General features: G+C 37.0%; 2 protein-coding genes across 2 annotated transcripts; one reads left to right on the top strand and one right to left on the bottom strand.

Moving 5' to 3' along the window:
- Nucleotides 1–1,158: 1,158 nt before the first annotated feature.
- Nucleotides 1,159–2,214, bottom strand: LOC123315704. The gene has a single exon (XM_044901532.1). It carries the CDS (start codon nt 2,122–2,124, stop codon nt 1,159–1,161), a length of 966 nt encoding a protein of 321 aa, XP_044757467.1. The 5' UTR covers nt 2,125–2,214.
- Nucleotides 2,215–12,375: 10,161 nt separating this feature from the next.
- Nucleotides 12,376–13,157, top strand: LOC123315357. The gene is made up of 3 exons (XM_044901021.1): nt 12,376–12,494; nt 12,556–12,715; nt 13,027–13,157. Exons 1-3 carry the CDS (start codon nt 12,384–12,386, stop codon nt 13,155–13,157), a joined length of 402 nt encoding a protein of 133 aa, XP_044756956.1. The 5' UTR covers nt 12,376–12,383.
- The last annotated feature ends 5,787 nt before the right edge of the window (nt 13,158–18,944 follow it).

Genomic DNA, 18,944 nt, shown 5'->3' with positions numbered 1-18,944 from the left:
AACAATAATTTAGGGTTTTGGGGAAGTTCTTCTTCCACATATTTTATATAATCAGAATGGTCCTGTTCAATCATTATTTTTGACAAAGTTCGAAGACGCTTGAACTCCAACAGATCTCTTGTATTCCTATAAATTTTAAACTTTTTATGTATTTTGTTTTTGCGCTTTACTAATTTAATAGTGGAACTGGAAAAGTACGATGGAAATCCTCGATAGAAGCGTCTTTTGGGTATATTCTTATCTATAATATCATAAATCACATTATAAAATGAGTCGAGATCATCGTTCACATCAACTCCCTCAAAAACGTCACACCATGAAATCGTTGATATTTCCTCATTTATATTAGCATAGTCACCTCTTCTGAAGTTATGTGTGAGTCTCATTGGTTTGGAGAGAAAATTGTAATTAAAGTTTGCTAAGAACTCCAAAGAAGGGTGGTGTCGGTCCTCCCTAACCAATGGGCTACAACAATGGCTCAAATGAGATAAAACGAACTGATTGCATAGAATTAAATCTAGAGTCCTCAGGTTAGTGTTACGAATACTATTGAATTGCATCAGTTCGCATAGAGTAAGAGCATCAATCAACTCAGAATATTTGGCTTCAACGTTACTTGGTTGGAGAAAGGCACCATCAGAGTCCAAATCAGCAACCCATTGAACACTGGAACAATTAAAATCACCGCACAAAATAACTAAGTCACTCTCGATTTCACTCTTGATGTCACATAACTTTGTTGCGAAATTGGCACTAGCAACATTATCCCCAGGAGGAAGATAAACACAACATAATAACACCTTCAGGGATCCAATCTTAAGGGAGACCCAGATATCCTCTGCCTTACTGTGAAACTGGGGGATCAAACAGGCATCGAATTTCTTCCTAACCGCAATCAATGAACCTCCTCCGGTTTTCTTATGTGATGATCCTGATGATTCACGGTCACGACGAAAAATGGAATAATAATCTAAATCGACCAATTCAGCATCAAAAACAGTACTATTCAGCCAAGTTTCGGTAATTAATAGTATATCATGGTTATTTGACAAGCAGTTCCTCTTGAATTCATGAATTTTGCTCCTCAGTCCTCTAACATTTTGATAGAAAAAATGAACCGCCATAAGGTCGACTAAGACAACTATACAGATAGAGTTATTACTTGATCTTTGCAATATCGGATTCACTAGATATCTGGATTATTTTACTTCTCTCGTCCTTTCGTGCCAGTATGGCACCATCGCGAACCCAGACAAACTTGAAATTTCGTTCCTTGGACACATCGCGGACTTTTCTGAGCAAGATCTTGTTCGCAATTGTGAGATGCTCGTTGATGAAAAATCTATTTGATATTCCATCTAGCATCAAACTGCGATTTTCACATTGATTGCGTTTAATTTTGGCCTTTGCTAAGAATTCATCTCTTAGCAGCTTCGTTGTAAATCGCACCACAATATGTTTTGGTTTGGACGCTATTTTTGTGTTAACCCTAGTGATGAAATCAACGTTTTCTTTTTTGATTGGTTGACCGATAAAGTTACCAATTTTATCAATAATTTGGAATAAATTTTCGCCGGTCTTCTCAGGGACATCCTGTATCTCGATATTATTAGACTTAGTATGTTGTTCCATGGAATTCAACCTATGGTTTAAGGATGATATCTCTAATTTAAGATCGGCGTTTTCAGCTTTTAATTCTTGAGTTAATTTCAGCAGGTTATTGAATCTGCTAACTACACCCTCAAAATCCGAAATTTTATCGGAGCAGAAGTCCACGCTCCTTTTCATGTCACGGATTTCATCCCGTAATGAAAGTAGATCTGTATTAGGTGGAGTGGAGGAATGATCGACGTCCTCAGCAGAGTATCCAGCGTCCCGTGAAACCGGTTGCGCTCCAGTCCGGGACCGAGTATTGGGAAGTCGCGGGGGAGATTCCGTTGAGTCACGGCATCCGCGGCAGAACCAGAGGGTCCCAGGCAATGTGTCGATTAATGAAAGCTGTTGTTTATTTACATCCGAACATACGTTGTTCGCATGATAAGATTTGTTGCAGGAACTACATTGTAGACCCGGATGTTTTACATCATTTATTGTTTTCTGACACAAAACACACTGACCTTTCATATCTGTATGATTTTAAGCTCACAAAAATTATTCGAAAAATGTACTTCAACAATAATTTTCACTGGATTTCGCCTTATAAACGGGAGCTACGAATTGGCACGTCCGAACACATTCGCAGCACATACATGTTGTTTCGCAGCACATAGTTCGATTTTATTGCTAGTATCCGAAATTCTTAACTCCTTATATTTAAGTCCCTTCGATATGATAATGGCTACGCCCCCATATCCATCCGGTCTGTTTTTCTTGATAACGTTGAAGCCCTTAAGGTTGTAATCAATATTATTGTTCAACCATGTTTCCGATAATATCATTATGTCAATGTCATACTTTTTAATTAAGTTTTTAAGTTCTGGAGTTCTTGTGGTTAGTGATTTAATATTCCACTGAAGAATGTTCAGTTTTTTTCGCGTATGTATTTTTGGTCTCATTTTTTCTGTCATTCGGATAGTATTACTGTGTTACTATCATAGTCAAAGGATCTAGCAGGAGAATTTTCACTATTCATTTGGGAATAACTTTCTGGAATTTTCGAAATATTGTTCTTCAGGTCCGGTTCGTTCATTTTCTCTTTGTTTGATAAGAAAGTAGTTACCATTTGAAATAATTTATTAACAATTTTTTCCTTATATTGGAAGAACTCATCCCGATAGGGATTAGGCAATACCGACAGTGAACTGGTTTCATTTGTTTTCTCTGTAGAGAGTGGGATAACTAAAGGAGATTCAGCTTTTCTCTTTTTGAACTGAGAATTTGTATTTGGTGTCCTGGTGAATGAGGGCCTTCGTAAAACCAAGTTAGTTTTAGGTTCAGGTAAGGATGGGAAATTATTTTGATCGAGTAACGTAAACCTATTCTGGGTCGTTATTTTGGCGTATGAGGGATTTTCGACAATAAATTCGGCTTCTCTGAAGGTTATGTTTTCTGTTGCCATCACCTTTTTAATGTTAGCTTGTTTCTTGAAAGCTGGACAGTTTCTTGAGGTAGATTCGTGTTCAGAACTATTACAATGAACGCATTTTTTAAAATTGTTTTGGCAAGGATTGCCTTTACAGTTATCCGATGCGCACATATTACATCTAGTTTTACCCCTGCACTGATTACTTGTATTACCAAAACGTAGACAATTATAGCACAGAACGACAGGATAATAATAAGGTTCAACCTGAAAATTAACCATGTTTATTCTAACATGATCTGGAATTTTGTTTCCTAAGAATGTTACTATCACCATTTGTCTATCTACTAATTTAAAAGTTTCACTGTTTTCTTCGCGTACTCTCCGTTTCATTCTCTTAACTTCGACAACTTGAACATTACTTTCAATAGCCTGTAACAAATACTGCTCCGAAAATGAAGTATCTACCATTTTTATAATTCCTTTTTTTTGTGTGTAGTATTTTGGTATATAGGAAACCAAATTATTTTTTGTCAAAGCACTATGATTGACCAAGCTATTTGCGGAATTATAAGTTTTACAAATAACTTTAACTCTGTTAGATCCAATAGCTTTGATATCAAGAATGTCCTGTTTCAAGTGCTGATCAGACATCAAGTAATGCCCTATCTTAATCGGAAATAATCTTCCGAGATTGTTTTCAGTATGCTCTACCATAACGTAATACGGACCTTTGTCAAGATATTGGTATCTATTCTCTAAATCATAAGTTCGCTTGTTAGGATTAATGGAAACTACATTTCCATTATTACTATTTCTAGAATCTTCATCCATATTCGCATCATTTATTTCAGACGGGGGTACCCGTCTGAAGTATCCCCCATTTTGAAATTTCCCTAATTAAACTTGTAATTCACAAATAATGAAAATAAATTGACCCTTAAATAAAAGAAAATTGTTTACTGTTTACTTATCTGTAAGATAACGCGGCGTCTTTATCTTATCACCCACTGAAACAATCGATACGCTCTCATCAGGTGTTAGATTCAGACTGAAGAGATTTTTTACATGTTTTTAATTTTAATGAAGCGGAGGTCCTTGGCAAGCAAACAAATTTAAGAAAGAGACTGTTACACGAGATGATTGAAATGTTGTTAATAGAAGAACTGACATTGAAAATTTGAATACAGCATATTATTCTCTTATATCCATGATGAAGAAATTGTAAACATATTGTCACCCTTGTTACGCATTTGGTTCAAGTCAGTTTCCTCATTCACTCTCGTTGGCTTGCCGAATAATGAATTCATTTATGTCAAGTGAGTTACTTCATTGTTGTATTACTGTAGCGTATTTTTTGACAAGGAAAATCATATAGTATTGTAAGTGATTTATTTGTGATTTATTGTTATTTTACCTTTTATACACCTCATATTTTGTTGACTTGTATATAAATAATTTTTTTTATCTAATTTTAACGTCGTTTTGTGAAATTTTTTAATTGTTTTTGTAATACTGTTAGTCCATTTGTTAAATTATTGTCCTTGTAATTTAGCCTGCAAATTTCTTATTTCGGTTGAGTCATAACACGAAGCTCTCTGTAATTTTTCTAGTGCCCTGGGGATGTTTATAAAAATAAACGAAACGTCGGCCTATACATAATTGGTTTTCTTCATAATCAGACCTCAAAACCTGTCATCTCTTCTTGGATTACATACAGGGTCGTAAATGAAACTTGATTGATTCTTCAGTTAGATGTTATTGATGTATTGTTCTGGGTACGTCGCTTTAAATTTGTGTTTTCCACAGACATCAGGAAGATGTATACACAGATCATGGTGCATCCAGACGATTTAGATCTCCAATGGATTCTCTGGCAAAACTCAGAAGATGAGATAGCGACGTACCACCTCACCACCGTCACCTATGGAACCAAGGCTGCTCCCTTCTTGGCCATTCGAGTCCTCCTCCAGCTCATCAAAGATGAAGGTCACAAGTATCCACTCGCCATTCCACCACTCACCAAAGGTCGCTATGTTGATGATATCTATGGTGGTGCAGACACGAAGGAAGAACTCTCAGAAATCGCTATCGACTTGAAAAATTTCTGCATGGCGGGCGGCCTCCCCTTAGTAAAGTGGCAATCGAACTCTCCAAGTACGCTCAAGATGGTAACCGAGGAAGAAATACCATCGCCAATCTCATTTGACGACTGTCCTACTTCAACGAAACTTCTAGGCCTCCTCTGGTATCCTCAAGAGGATTACTTCTCATTCAAGATCAACTCAAGCTCATCTGGGTCTGTGGTAACTAAACGTACTATGTTATCTCATATTGCTCAACACTTTGATCCACTTGGTTTAGTATCCCCTGTCACGATCAGGGCCAAAATGTTGTTGCAGGAACTTTGGCTCCAGAAACTGTCATGGGACGAGCCACTGTCACCTCAACTCACAGAAAGATGGTGTAACATCAGAGAAGATCTCAAATCACTGGCCAGTATACGTTGTAACGTGGTCACGTCGGAGAATACTTATCTCGAGCGCCAGCTATTCTTTTCAATAGGAAGAATAGCAAACCTACCAGAGTAGCTACTAGTCGAAGACAGAGTTCGCTGTTATCTAGGGTGGTAGCGATAACGAAGTAGTCAAAATCAAATTGTGTAAAAGTTTATTCACACCTTCGGAAACTGATTATATGTACAAGGGAGATATGTGTAGGTATGAACTATGAGCGAATCTATAAGCGAACATACATTCGGGAAATTATATCCGGTCACGAGCACTTTATAAAGTTTATACCGGGTGCAGTGAAAAATTAAAGGTTCAATGAAATGCGCCAACCAGAACTGACGGAACGAATACTAAGGACTTGCTATACGGTATCGGGATGTAATTGTATTCCTCCGGAAATGAAACACAACCAGGGAGGGTCTACTCGAGACTTCTATTCGCTACCCCAAGGGCTATAACGCACCATGACTGATAGCGAAGAAAAGGTCTATTTTTAGCGCAACTACGGGATTTCACTGACGGCGGGCGGTATCTCTTATTCTCTACTCATGGGCTATAACGCGCCATTACTGATAGGAAAGAAGAGATTTCGGATTCAACGCTTATGACGCGGAACGCGGACAGGGGGGTTGACGAGACTTTCCCTTCAGTACCCCAATGGCTTGCGCACCATGACTGATAGCGAAGGGAAAAGTCAGACTCGCGAAACAGGGTGAAGAACGATAAAATACTACAAAAAGCGATACAGTACAGCAGTGTCAAAGTCAAAGAAGTAATCGGTGTAGGTCTAACAAGGAAACTGAACGGTACAGACGAGGAACTACCTTCTTTGTTTCAGGCACTCGCGGAAAATCAAAGGAAAGATGCAACACAAGAAAATTATTCTTAAACGGCGAAAACCGGAAAACTAAGTAAAAAGTAAAAACAGTAAAAAGAGCTGGATCAAAAGCAGAAGTCGCCACGTTAAAACTGAAATCAAAGAGCGAAAAGTCACAAGTCGAAGTACTGAAGTAAACGTGCAAAAGTTAAAAAGTGACCGTTGCGGGGGAAAATTTGCTTTTATAGGCAAATCCCCCCTCACGGTAAAAATCTGAAAATTCCAGAATGCGACAAGAATGAAAAACGTCGTCAGCTCCGGTTTATCGCATATCAACAGATGAAAAACGTCGAAATCTTCAACGGCATGTAAGAAAAACAACGTTAAACACAGATAAACGGTTTTTTACATTTACTCTGCCTATCGGAATGAACGTACTGAATATTCGAGAATTAAAATATTTTCAAAGACGGAAATGTAAAACGGAAGGAATGCACTAAAATGAATTCCAATTTTCCTCAGAAAACTGGGATTCATTACTACGTGCTCTTCGATGGGTAGGCACCCGAGAAAATGCTACCATAGAACTTCACGGCTTCTCTGATGTTTCTCAACTTGCCATGGCAGCAGTCCTCTATCTCGTAGTCCGCTCACCGTCCACAGGATCCAAAGTCACATTGCTCTGCTCGAAAACAAAAGTAACGCCTTTGAAACGCCTCACAATCCCGCGACTTGAACTCTCAGCATCTCTCATTATGGCCAAGTTAACTAATTATGCTCATCGTGTTTTAGATACACAGATACACACTCAACGACTTTGTGGACGGACTCAACAGTCTCTCTCTCTCGTGGATCACATCTCACCCAGCTCGCTGGAAGGACTTTATTCGAAACAGGGTAGAGCTCATCCAAGACCTAACTCCAACTGCGCAATGGAGATACGTTTCCGGCAAGGAAAATCCAGCTGACTGTGCTTCTCGTGGCTTCTCGTCATCTCAACTACTGAACAGCACTCTATGGTGGACGGGACCACCATGGATTTCCAAGTCACCAGATTCCTGGCCCAATCGTCAGCCGGCAACGACAATTGACCCCGAATCTGAAGCAAGACCCACCAAGAACCTCCTCACGGCCGTAACTCAAGACTACTCGTGGGATCTTATATACAGGTATTCTTCTCTCAATAAACTGTTAAGAATCACCTCTCTTTGTTTAAGAGTCCTCGCCCGACTCAGACACTCCTCAAGTCTGAACTTCTCAACTCCGCTCACCTCAACTGACTTGGAAAAATCAAGGATCTATTGGATCAAGGCTACTCAACAAGTGTATTTTCCTCAAGAACTCAAGGCTCTTCAAAATGGTACTGCTCTGTCATCCTCACATGTGTTCAGTAGACTCACTGTGTTCATCGATCATGAGGGTGTAATTCGTGTAGGCGGACGAATCACCAACGCTCTCTTAGACCCAGATAGCAAGCATCTTCACTTCTCTGATTATAGATTCTGCTCACAAACGAACACTCCATAGAGGTACACAACTCATACTGTCCACCATCTGACAACAATATTGGATCATTGGAAGAAGGGGCCCAGTGTGTTATATGTGTAAGGCAACGAGATATGAGAGAACAACTCATGAGACAATTGCCAGAACAACGTGTCAGACAATCTCGTCCCTTTCTCATCACTGACGAGCGATTACCTCCTTCTTAGTGGCCATTAGGGCGAGTAATGACCATACACCCAGGGTACCTTCAAGACCTCCACGTCCACTCTAACCCGACCAATCTCGAAGAAAGCAATTCTACCAGTCAACTCTTCAGACGAAGCAACCAAGAAGGAATTTCAACCTCTCTAGTCATCTCGATAACTAACGCTGTTAGTTATGGCGGGCGGAATGTTAAAAATTGAGCGAAGCCCCCCTCCGACCTCTCTCTAGTCGACGCTCCTGACCAGCTCCGGTGGCCACGTATGGTACCCCGATTCTTCGGTGCGCTGGTTGAACGACGCAGCGGCCCCACTTTCAGTGTTTTTCAGAAGTGAAAAACTACACATTCACACATATTCTTAAGGATTCTCTTTGTTAGCACCGTTGTAGTAACTTCTCTCTGCTATCATTCTGATTTGTATAACCTCATTTTAAGTTCACCTCTTTTAGTTGTTCTCACTTTTCAAGTCTTCTCGCACAATCCTGGTGCTAAATTGTTCTTCTCATAAGGTAAAGTACACTCAGACTACTCAAAATTATTAATTACTCCTTTTTCATGATAATTTCATTCTCCTGAAATTCGTCCACGTGCAAGAGATTTCAGAATCTTGAAATAGACTCATAATCCTTGCTAGCACCGCTCAATTGAATTGTCCACTCAAGACAAATCGAACCATTGCCTTCTCAGAAATATATATTTTATTATATTTCATAATTAGCACCAGGATTGAAACTTCTCAAGTCCATCTCAATAAAATTGATTAGTGATTTATTGTCTGCTCATGATATTCCAATTTATTAGAATCAGTTTAATCATTTTTTAAGACAACTCTTATGATCACCTCTTTGTACATATGACTAATTAATGTTGTTGAGTTTCAGATGAATGAATCCTCGTATTCTCCAGGGTGGACCCTGGATGTAGCTGTTTTCCTCAGAACAGGATGTGAACACCTCAACTTTAGTTAAACGATCATTGAGATTGCTCGATACACTTCGACCTGAGCTCCACCCTGGAAAGTCTGCTCGAGTACTCGTGTATACTCATTTGGTATGGTCTACTCTTTATAATATGTACTCTCATTGATTCTTTTCTATATTCATTCATCGGACTCAACATACATGTTAGTTTTCTCAGCCTTCAGCACATCTCAAAAATCTATGATTAGGGATTTGACTCAGTACTCTCTTGACTTCTCTTAATTTATCAATTGTTTCTTCTGTTTTTCTGATGAACGTTTAATAGTGCTTACTTGTGAGCAGTTCGTCTCTGTAAATGTTGAATTCAATGATAAATTTTTGCACTCTTCAAGATCATCTCAATTTAAATGAATTATACTATGTTCTTCTCAGATTAATTATGATTGTCCTTTTCATTTAATTAATTATTGTTGAGCTTCTCATTTAGTTACAATTTATTGCCCTTTTCATATTATTTTTTATGTTCTAGTGCTTCTCAAATTCATTAATTGTGCTTCCCATTATACTTGTGCGACTCTTGTTCTGCTCATACTTACATTAACATTAGTGATCAACTCATATTTAATGTATAGATTTCTCGTTGATGATCAGACTTAGACATTGCAGTTTCACCTCTGGCCTATTTCTCTGTACTCCCGCGTCTTCTCTTTAAAATTCAGTATTCTAACCCTCGCGTTTTCTGATAGAATAAAGAGGCTCTCGCAATCAATTTTCAATTGATTGCTCTATCACTGTGTAACCGTTGTGTTGATATTAAATTTATTGAACTCCTCAACGTCTAAGTTTGACATCAAGTGACTTCTCATTTGAACTGCTCTGGACCATCTCTTGTTTTTAGTTGAATAATGTCTCTCTGAGTTTATAGATGTGGTTAATATTAGTTGCTTTTACTGTATTAGCTTCATGCAGGTGACATATTCATTTTAGGATTGTGAACGATACTCAATAAATGTTTTTATACCATCTCCAACTCAATTATCTTCTCATACAGTCCACTACTCTTCAATTACAAAATCATAACACCCTCGATTTTGAACACACTTCCTGCTGAAAATAATCAATCAACAAATCAATAAAATGTTATTAAGATGCTAATTTACTGACTGAGTTTTTTTATTTCTTTTTCTTTGCCTGAAGAACTCTCGAACATCGATATGATGTGATGCGATTCAATGATTCACCTGACTTAAATCCTCTGGATTTTTTTACTGGGGTTTTTTAAAAAATGAAATTTATTCGAATCCTATAAGAGATGAAGCACAACTTAGGGACCGCATTCGTATTTCATCAGCCAAAATAGCGGGGAGAAGTTTGTATGGTTTGAAAAGGTCATTTCTCAATATATGCAGGGCATGTATTAGCGAAGGGGGTGGTCATTTTGGGCATTTGCTCTAATAAGAATCCTGAATTTTTATTATTGATATTTTTATAAAGTTTCTTCACAATGGATCTGTTGATGTTGAAGGTTCTGTGCGTTATTACATTATATCAAGTCTTCGATTAAGTTTTAGTGAAAGCTTTATTATTCACTTTTTTTTCTCGTTTTCTGTTTCTTTGTTTCAGATATTATTTCGAAATGGGAAGAGGATGAAGAAATTTTTATATCGATGGAAAAGAAGCCCTTCAGTATTAAAAGCTTATTCTGTAAAAAAATCTGACATCACTACACTACTAACGGGGAGACGGGGTTTTTTTAATGAGGTTTTTCCCTAAGCTCTTGTATCATACTCCAAATTGTGTGGTACCCCGTTACACTAACCTTTGCTAGAACTCATACATATGCTATATTGTTTGATAACAAAAAATGTATTGCTGACATTTAAAGGAATATATATTACTACTTGCTACAATCTCAAATAATCTGAGCTGAATTTATTGAATTCAACTTCTTCACAAACCTTCCAAACAATTAAAAAAAAAACTTTCAAATTATAGGAACCATGAAAAATAGTTCATCGACGGTATAGATATGAATGATTTCTTGTTTTACTTGAGCAATTTTTCATTTTTTCAGTTTATCGAACACTGGATCGGGATCGTCCAGCATTATAAGCTGTTCGAGTCCAAGAGCATTTGGACCATCAAGATTTTATGAGAAAATCATGATGCGATTGTAAAGTATTTCTGAGGAAGTAGCGCAGAATAATAAAATAATAATAATAAGCTTTATTTCAAATTAAGTAGCAACATAATAATACATTACTTCTTGAAATGAAATAGTGTCAAGGTATGTAATTAACAGTTTGAGGTATCTCCCATCTCATACATTAGAAATTCATCAACAGTATAGGGTTCTATTTGTACCAACAGTTTGAAGATTTGTTTTTTGAAAATTTTAAGTGCTGTTGTTTCTCTTATGTGATCTGTAACCTTGTTGTAATATTTAATGCAACTGTATTCTGGTCCCTTTTCGGTCAGTGTTAGTCTATGTTTTGGATATTTCAACTTTGTTGTTCTAGTGTTGTACGTTGTTACCGATTTAGTTTGGAAGTAATGTTTATTTTTGAATACAAAAATAAGGCACTCCTGTATATGAATTGCAATTGCAGTCAGCAAGTTATTTTGTCTGAATATTCCTCTACACGATTCTCTGCTGGTCATTTGCATAATCGTCCGAATAGCTCTTTTCTGTATCATCAGAACACGACCCATGGTGCTTGCACTTCCATAGAATAAAATGCCATATCTTAGCCTGGATTCAAATGTCGCCTGATAAATCATTTTCATGGATGATAGGTCCAAGTAATTTCTTAAGACTCCTAGTGAGTAGCAGATGGAAGTAAGTTTCGTACATAGAATTGATATATGTTCTCTCCAGTTTAAATTTTCATCTATCACGAGACCTAGAAAGCGTCCAGTGTTTTGTAGAGTAACTTTGTTGTTATCGAGTTGGATGTGAGATAGTGTCTGTGAAGCCTGAGCAGTCTTTAAAAGAATGGCACAAGTTTTTTCTACATTCATACATAGCCTGTTGGATTGGAACCATTGCATAGTTTGTTCTAGAGCGTTTTTCACTAGGTCTAAAATTTCGGGGATGGTATTTGCACTCAAGGTTAAATTGAAATCATCAGCATAATTTATCATATGTTGCTGTATTCTGTTGGATGGGTCATTGATGAAGATGATAAAGAGTATAGGACCCAAAATACTCCCCTGTGGTACACCAAGTTGTATGCATACCTCTTCCGATATAGTTTTTGTACCATCAGCCTCAATAACTACCCGCTGTTTACGGTCAGATAGGTAGGATCTGAACCATTCATTCTCTATTCCTCTTATTCCATAGTAGTCCTAGAATACTTATCGCACTCAAGAAATCCTCAGAATCTTGAGCAATAATCAGATGAATCAGATGGCAAAGCCCCCGGAGTTTCCCAATATGCCTCTCAAGAAGACTCGTGATCTGAAGGCTTTGGAGGAAAAGCTTGATGAACCACTTTATGCCGATTATTTAGTAAGTACTAACTTATCGTCTCCTCAAATAGTTTTCTTTGTCACACAGAGATGTTCTTTAGAGAAAAAGACTGGCGACATTGGGTGGCACTACCATAAAACACGCCACAACGAATATGATGAAATTCCTCCTGACAAATAGATGTGCCAGAAAATTCAGTTGGGCTGGCCAAAAATCAAAACAATCTTTTCAATCCTTAAAATGCTGCAGAAAATTGATTGGTAAGTTGAAAATTTCGATAACCTTCGGAACTATTCGTACACTGAGCTCATTTCCTAAAAAATGCCAGATTTGAATATCCACAAAAACGGACGAATATTTTTTCCTTCATACAGTTTCAATTTCTTTTAAATATAGAAAAAAAACTCAATCTTAAAATGCATATATCGTTTCAAAGATTATGCATTATTTTCCATAAAATTTTGAAATCATTCTTTTCTTGAAAAGATTATATTTTATGCATATTTTCTCGACTTGTAATTGATATTCAATCAAAAAACATTTAGCTAATTGTATTTTGTGTTGCTTCCAGAGGCTGTATATGTTCTTTTCGAAAGTGAAACGCCAGCAGACTTAAATGATGCCGTCATAAAACGGGCCATTCAAGACTGGTTACGACTAGCCAATCAACGCTATGAATTTGAAAGGAATAAAAACAAATAAACGATAATTCCATCTATTTATATTATGTTTTTTCCAATTTTATTAATTTGTGTTATGTTTTTGAATTAAAGTTATTTTTGTTTTTTTTTATTATAAATATATTTATTCATCAGAACCTGTTTTTTCTCTTCCAACTCCCATACGAACTGTCAACCATTCCGTATAAATATGAACTCACCCATCACTAATCTATTGATTTTCAAGTGGTCAGATTTTATAGATATGATTCGAAGATGTGGATCTTGAATCTATGGAACGTCCATTTTCTTTCAAATGGAACCTTCTTCGAAACATATCTTGTAAAATAAATATGTCTAGTTAAGAAGTCATTCATATCAAGTTTTTTAAATTATCCTAAATAATTCCAAAGTTGACAACAATTAGAGGACAAAAACTATATATACAATACAAGGTTATTCTAGAAATATCTAACAAACGTTCATCTTTGATCATCTAAAATAGGTGAATACTAACACTATCTTTTTCAATAAATAATCTCTCCTCTGATAGAAATCCGATTTCTTCAACAATAAAGACAATGCTCCAAAGTCTAAAGAAGATCTTTAGTGCTACATGATTTAGATGTCCTGATTGTCCATGTTTTTCAGATCATCTATATATTATCAGATTGCTGATCGAAGAAAAATGTCAAAAATCTAATGATATATAAACGTTATCGAATGATTTTAATAAAGTACATCCTCAGAAGTCTATTATACAGGGTGTCCCGTGAAGACCACGTCAAACGAAAACGGAAAGTAAATCAGAATGTGCTCTACCTGATGTGAAAAAATCGTTCATATGAAAGTCTCACAGTTTTCGAGATATTTGGTTTTTTATGAAAATGTAGAATTTATTCACTTAAAATGCTTTCTCTCTTGCGGAAGCTACAATTGAATACTTTTCGAATCAGTTTTTTTCCGTAAATTTTGTTGAATGATTACTTCAATTCATGCAATGAAAAATACCACAAAATATTATACAGGGATTCTGAAAAAAAAATTGAAATTCATGTTTTGAAGGAAGTGATTTTTTGTGCTGAATTCTATCTGACGTGGTATAGAAAAAAGACACTAGACCTTTTCTGCATATTACGTTGAGAAGTTGCCTATTTTGTGAGGATTCCGAAAAGGTCAAATACAGGTGATATCCTTCTTCTCGAAAAGAGATATTTGAATGTTTATCGAAAATGGAGCATTTCTGTGAAAAACTGATTTTTTTACCTTTTCCCTAAATACTTTCATTTTGCACTTCCTGCTGAAAATAATCAATCAACAAATCAATAAAATATTATTAAGATGCTAATTCACTGATTGAGTTTTTTTATTTCTTTTTCTTTGCCTGAAGAACTCTCGAACATCGATATGATGTGATGCGATTCAATGATTCACCTGACTTAAATCCTCTGGATTTTTTTACTGGGGTTTTTTAAAAAATGATATTTATTCGAATCCTATAAGAGATGATGCACCACTTAGGGACCGCATTCGTATTTCATCAGCCAAAATAGCGGGGAGAAGTTTGTATGGTTTGAAAAGGTCATTTCCCAATATATGCAGGGCATGTATTAGCGAAGGGGGTGGTCATTTTCAGCATTTGCTCTAATAATAATGCTGAATTTTTATTATTGATATTTTTATAAAGTTTCTTCACAATGGATTTGTTGATGTTGAAGGTTCTGTGCGTTATTACATTATTTCAAATCTTCGATTAAGTTTTAGTGAAAGCTTTATTATTCACTTTTTTTTCTCGTTTTCTGTTTCTTTGTTTCAGATATTATTCCGAAATGGGAAGAGGATGAAGAAATTTTTATATTGATGGAAAAGAAGCCCTTCAGTATTAAAAGCTTATTCTGTAAACAAATCACCACACTACTCACGGGGAGACAGGGTTTTTTTACTGAGGTTTTTCCCTAAGCTCTTGTATCATACTCCAAATTGTATGGTACCCCGTTACACTAACCTTTCCTAAAACTCATACATATGCTATATTGTTTGATAACAAAAAATGTATTGCTGACATTCAAAAGAATATATATATCATTGCAATTAATGAATAATTTCATTTTATGAGTAATTTAAGGACTAACTGACATTTTTCAAGAGAATTATTCAATATGTTACAGCAGAATCTGCAAAATGAAAGAATTTGTGGAAAAGGTGACAAAATCAGTTTTTCACAGAAATGCTTCATTTTCGTGAAGACGGTTATCACCTGTATTTGACCTTTTCGGAATCCTCACAAAATAGGCAACTTTTCAACGTAATATGCAGAAAAGGTCTAGTGTCTTTTTTCTATACCACGTCAGATAGAATTCAGCACAAAAAATCACTTCCTTCAAAACATGAATTTCAATTTTTTTTTCAGAATCCCTGTATAATATTTTGTGGTATTTTTCATTGCACGAATTGAAGTAATCATTCAACAAAGTTCACGGAAAAAAAAACTGATTCGAAAAGTATTTAATTGTAGCTTCCGCAAGACAGAAAGCATTTTGAGTGAAAAAATTCAACTTTTTCATAAAACATCAAATATCTCGAAAACTGTGAGACTTTCATAAGAACGAGTTTTTCACATCAGATAGAGCACATTCTGATCTACTTTCCGTTCTCGTTGGACGTGGTCTTTACGGGACACCCTGTATATCAAACAAAATACCAAATCAGGATAATCTCGAGAATATCAGAAATCGTACTTGTTATAGAAATAATTAGAATTACGTCGAATAGACGTCTGAAGAAGTGATACTTTCCAACGTAAATCTCGCGGACATTTTTCCGTCGAATCTAGGTTAAAGGTTCGATATTTTCTGATGTTTTATAGATCATCTAAAAATCTATAAGCTATGGTCTATAAAATGTTTTAAAATGTGTGTGTGTTGTTTGGGATATTTTCATTACATATTCGGTTACCAGTGAACTATATTCAGAAAATTTTTAAGATGTCTGACTAGAAAAATAGGTATAAAAATAATTGAGTGAGTATTCACATCAGCGTCATTCAGTTGAGAAACTATTTACCAATTTTCACTATAATTTTAGGTTAGGAGATATCTTTGTTCTAGATGAATTTTCTAGTGTTGGACGATTAAGAAAGGCAATGCGAATATTCATTTCCATGATTTTGATAGTGCCGAGAAACCTGAGCAGAAGAAAGTATACGAGATTAAATTTCTGACATAACTGAAGTTGTACATGCATTACTGGACTTGCAATCTTCAAGAAATGATATGGTGGGAAAATTTCAAATGAAAAGTGGTGATTTGACTTGGAATTTTGCAAGCAGTTGAGAGTGATCATTAATTAAACCGTTCGACAAGAATTTCAAATTTCGTTAATGAAATTACAACTGTAGAATCAATTTTCAGGCGGTCTTCTTGAGTTGGTTGTAATTGCTGGAAAATAATTTCTGTGTTGGCATTTTGAACTGCATACTAGAATTGTAAACCTCTGTAACTCATCATGTTTATTTATGTTAAATAAACATTATTATTATTATTATTATGCATGACTTTAGCCTTGCGGCTTTCACACTCCTCTCCAGAGGAAAATTCACTTATCCCAGATATCTCAGATATCAAAAGGATTAAGCTCTGTTGGAGCCCTTTCCAGGTTTTCGGGCTCGTGGTGGTGGTCGGGTTCGGGTCGCTCCTCGGCTCCCTGCTGTAGGTTGGATTCCTGCTCCACCCGCACTTCCTGTCGTAGCAGACGGTGTTCCTCTGCATTCCCCATGTACTTGCGTACAGTTCTCGCCGTTCCGAGCAGTACCGCCTTCTGCATGACTTTATAAATATTTTCGTCCAACTGAAGTTTTCTCAAGTTCTCTAGTAGTTTCTTCGGTATCAGGCCTGTAGATGAAATGACAATAGGGATGGTGTTTATATCTTTCAGCTTCCACTGTCTTCTGGTTTGTTCCTCGAGATCTCTGTATTTTGAAATTTTTTCAGTGTGTCTATCTAGAAGATTGTTATTATTTGGAATTGCCACGTCGATGAATAGTGCTGTGTCCTCATCCTTATTGAGCAATATGAGGTCTGGTCTATTGTGGGTTATTTTCCGATCTGTGAGAACAGTGCGATCCCAGTAGAGCTTGTGATGTTCGTTTTCCAGCACAGCATCTGGATGGTAATTGTAATAAGGAACCCTTTTCGAAGTTAGAAGTTGGTGTTTTAGTGCCAATTCTTGGTGAAGAATCTTGGCAACAGCATCATGTCTATTTTTGTACTCCGTGCCTGCGAACTTCTGACATCCCCCGGTGATGTGCTGGATAGTTTCATGTGTCGCACAGCCATAACGACAGCTATCGTCCGCCACTGAAGCATCCTTGGCGATGTATCTCATGTAATTTCTTGTTGGAATCACCTGATCCTGGATGGCGAGCATGAAGCCCTCTGTCTCAGGAAACAACCTTCCGGAAGTCAACCAGTAGTTCGACGCAGATATGTCGACGTAATCATGGTTGACCTCATTCTGGTGCCTCCCATGCAAAGGTTTGCCAATCAGTTTCTGCATTTTACTTTCTGCAGAGTGTTCGACGGTTTCCAAGTGATCCTGGTGTAGCTTTAACGGTGTAGAAGTATCAGCAACACAAACTACTCGATGGAGTTCTGACGAAGCTGCCTTGCTCAAGAAATAGTTTCGAAGTCCTTCAATTTCCTGGGACATACGGTTGGACAAATCAACAATTCCTCTACCCCCAAGATGTCGTGGCAGCTCTGTCCGTTCTATTGAGCTTTTGGGGTGATGTTTATTGTGTTTAGTCAGCATCGTCCTTATTTTTCTCTGTAAAGCTGCTAAATCGGTGGTCGTCCAAGAGATAATACCAAATGAATAGCTCAGCGCCGAGCAAGCGTAGGTGTTAATCGCTTTTATCAGATTCTTGCTGTTAAGACCAGTTCTCATTATCCTCCTCAATCTTCGGGTGAACTCCTCCGTTAATTCTTTCTTCATCTGAGTCTGATTGATTTTTCTTGCCTGTTTTATGCCTAGATACTTGTATGTGTCTCCTTCCTTTAATGCTTCAATTTCTGCACCTTCCTTGAGTTTGAACGTACCATCTTCTATTTTCCCTCTCGTTATGTTTAGCAGTCGACATTTTTCTAGTCCAAACTTCATTTTGATGTCTTCCGAGAATCCTTCCACCATTTTCAGCATCAGTTGCATTTGTTTTTTGGTAGATGCGAAGAGTTTCAAATCGTCCATGTAAAGGAGATGATTCAGTTTCATCATAGTTCTACTGCCGCTCTTGATGGAAAATCCGTAGTCCGTAGAATTCAATCTATGAGACAAGGGATTCAGGGCCATGCAGAACCACAGAGGGCTCAGCGAGTCTCCTTGGAAAATTCCGCGTCTTATTGGAATAGGTCCTGTTGTAATGGAGCAATCTGCTGCTTTCATTTGAAGACTAGTACGCCAGGTTGACATGGCGTTTTTCAGGAACTTAACAATATTGGGATCCACCTTGTAAATCTTCAAGATCGTCAAGAGCCATTCGTGAGGTATAGAATCGAATGCTTTTTTGTAGTCTATGTACGCAGCGTAAAGATTCCTTCGCTTGGAGAACGCTTGATTGCAGATAACTGAATCTATTATTAGTTGTTCTTTGCAACGTCGGCTGTCTTTGGTGCATCCTTTCTGTTGCATGGCGATGATGTTATTTCTTTCGCAATGGTTGTGAATTCGGTTTGATATGCACGATGTGATTAATTTGTACATCGTTGGAAGACATGTGATCGGTCGGTACTTGGATGGGTCTTCTGTATTCCTTTGGTCTTTAGGTAACAGGTAT

The sequence above is a fragment of the Coccinella septempunctata genome, chromosome 6 (genome assembly GCF_907165205.1).
Source record: "Coccinella septempunctata chromosome 6, icCocSept1.1, whole genome shotgun sequence".
Classification (NCBI taxonomy): domain Eukaryota; kingdom Metazoa; phylum Arthropoda; class Insecta; order Coleoptera; family Coccinellidae; genus Coccinella; species Coccinella septempunctata.
This window is presented reverse-complemented; position numbering and strand designations above follow the sequence as displayed.

Coding starts and splice junctions, on each gene's coding strand:
- LOC123315704 (XM_044901532.1), bottom strand. CDS start 2,124: ATGAAAGGTCAGTGTGTTTTGTGTCAGAAAACAATAAATGATGTAAAA.
- LOC123315357 (XM_044901021.1), top strand. CDS start 12,384: ATGAATCAGATGGCAAAGCCCCCGGAGTTTCCCAATATGCCTCTCAAG. Junction 12,495..12,555: donor CACTTTATGCCGATTATTTA/GTAAGTACTAAC, acceptor GATGTTCTTTAG/AGAAAAAGACTGGCGACATT. Junction 12,716..13,026: donor ATGCTGCAGAAAATTGATTG/GTAAGTTGAAAA, acceptor TGTTGCTTCCAG/AGGCTGTATATGTTCTTTTC.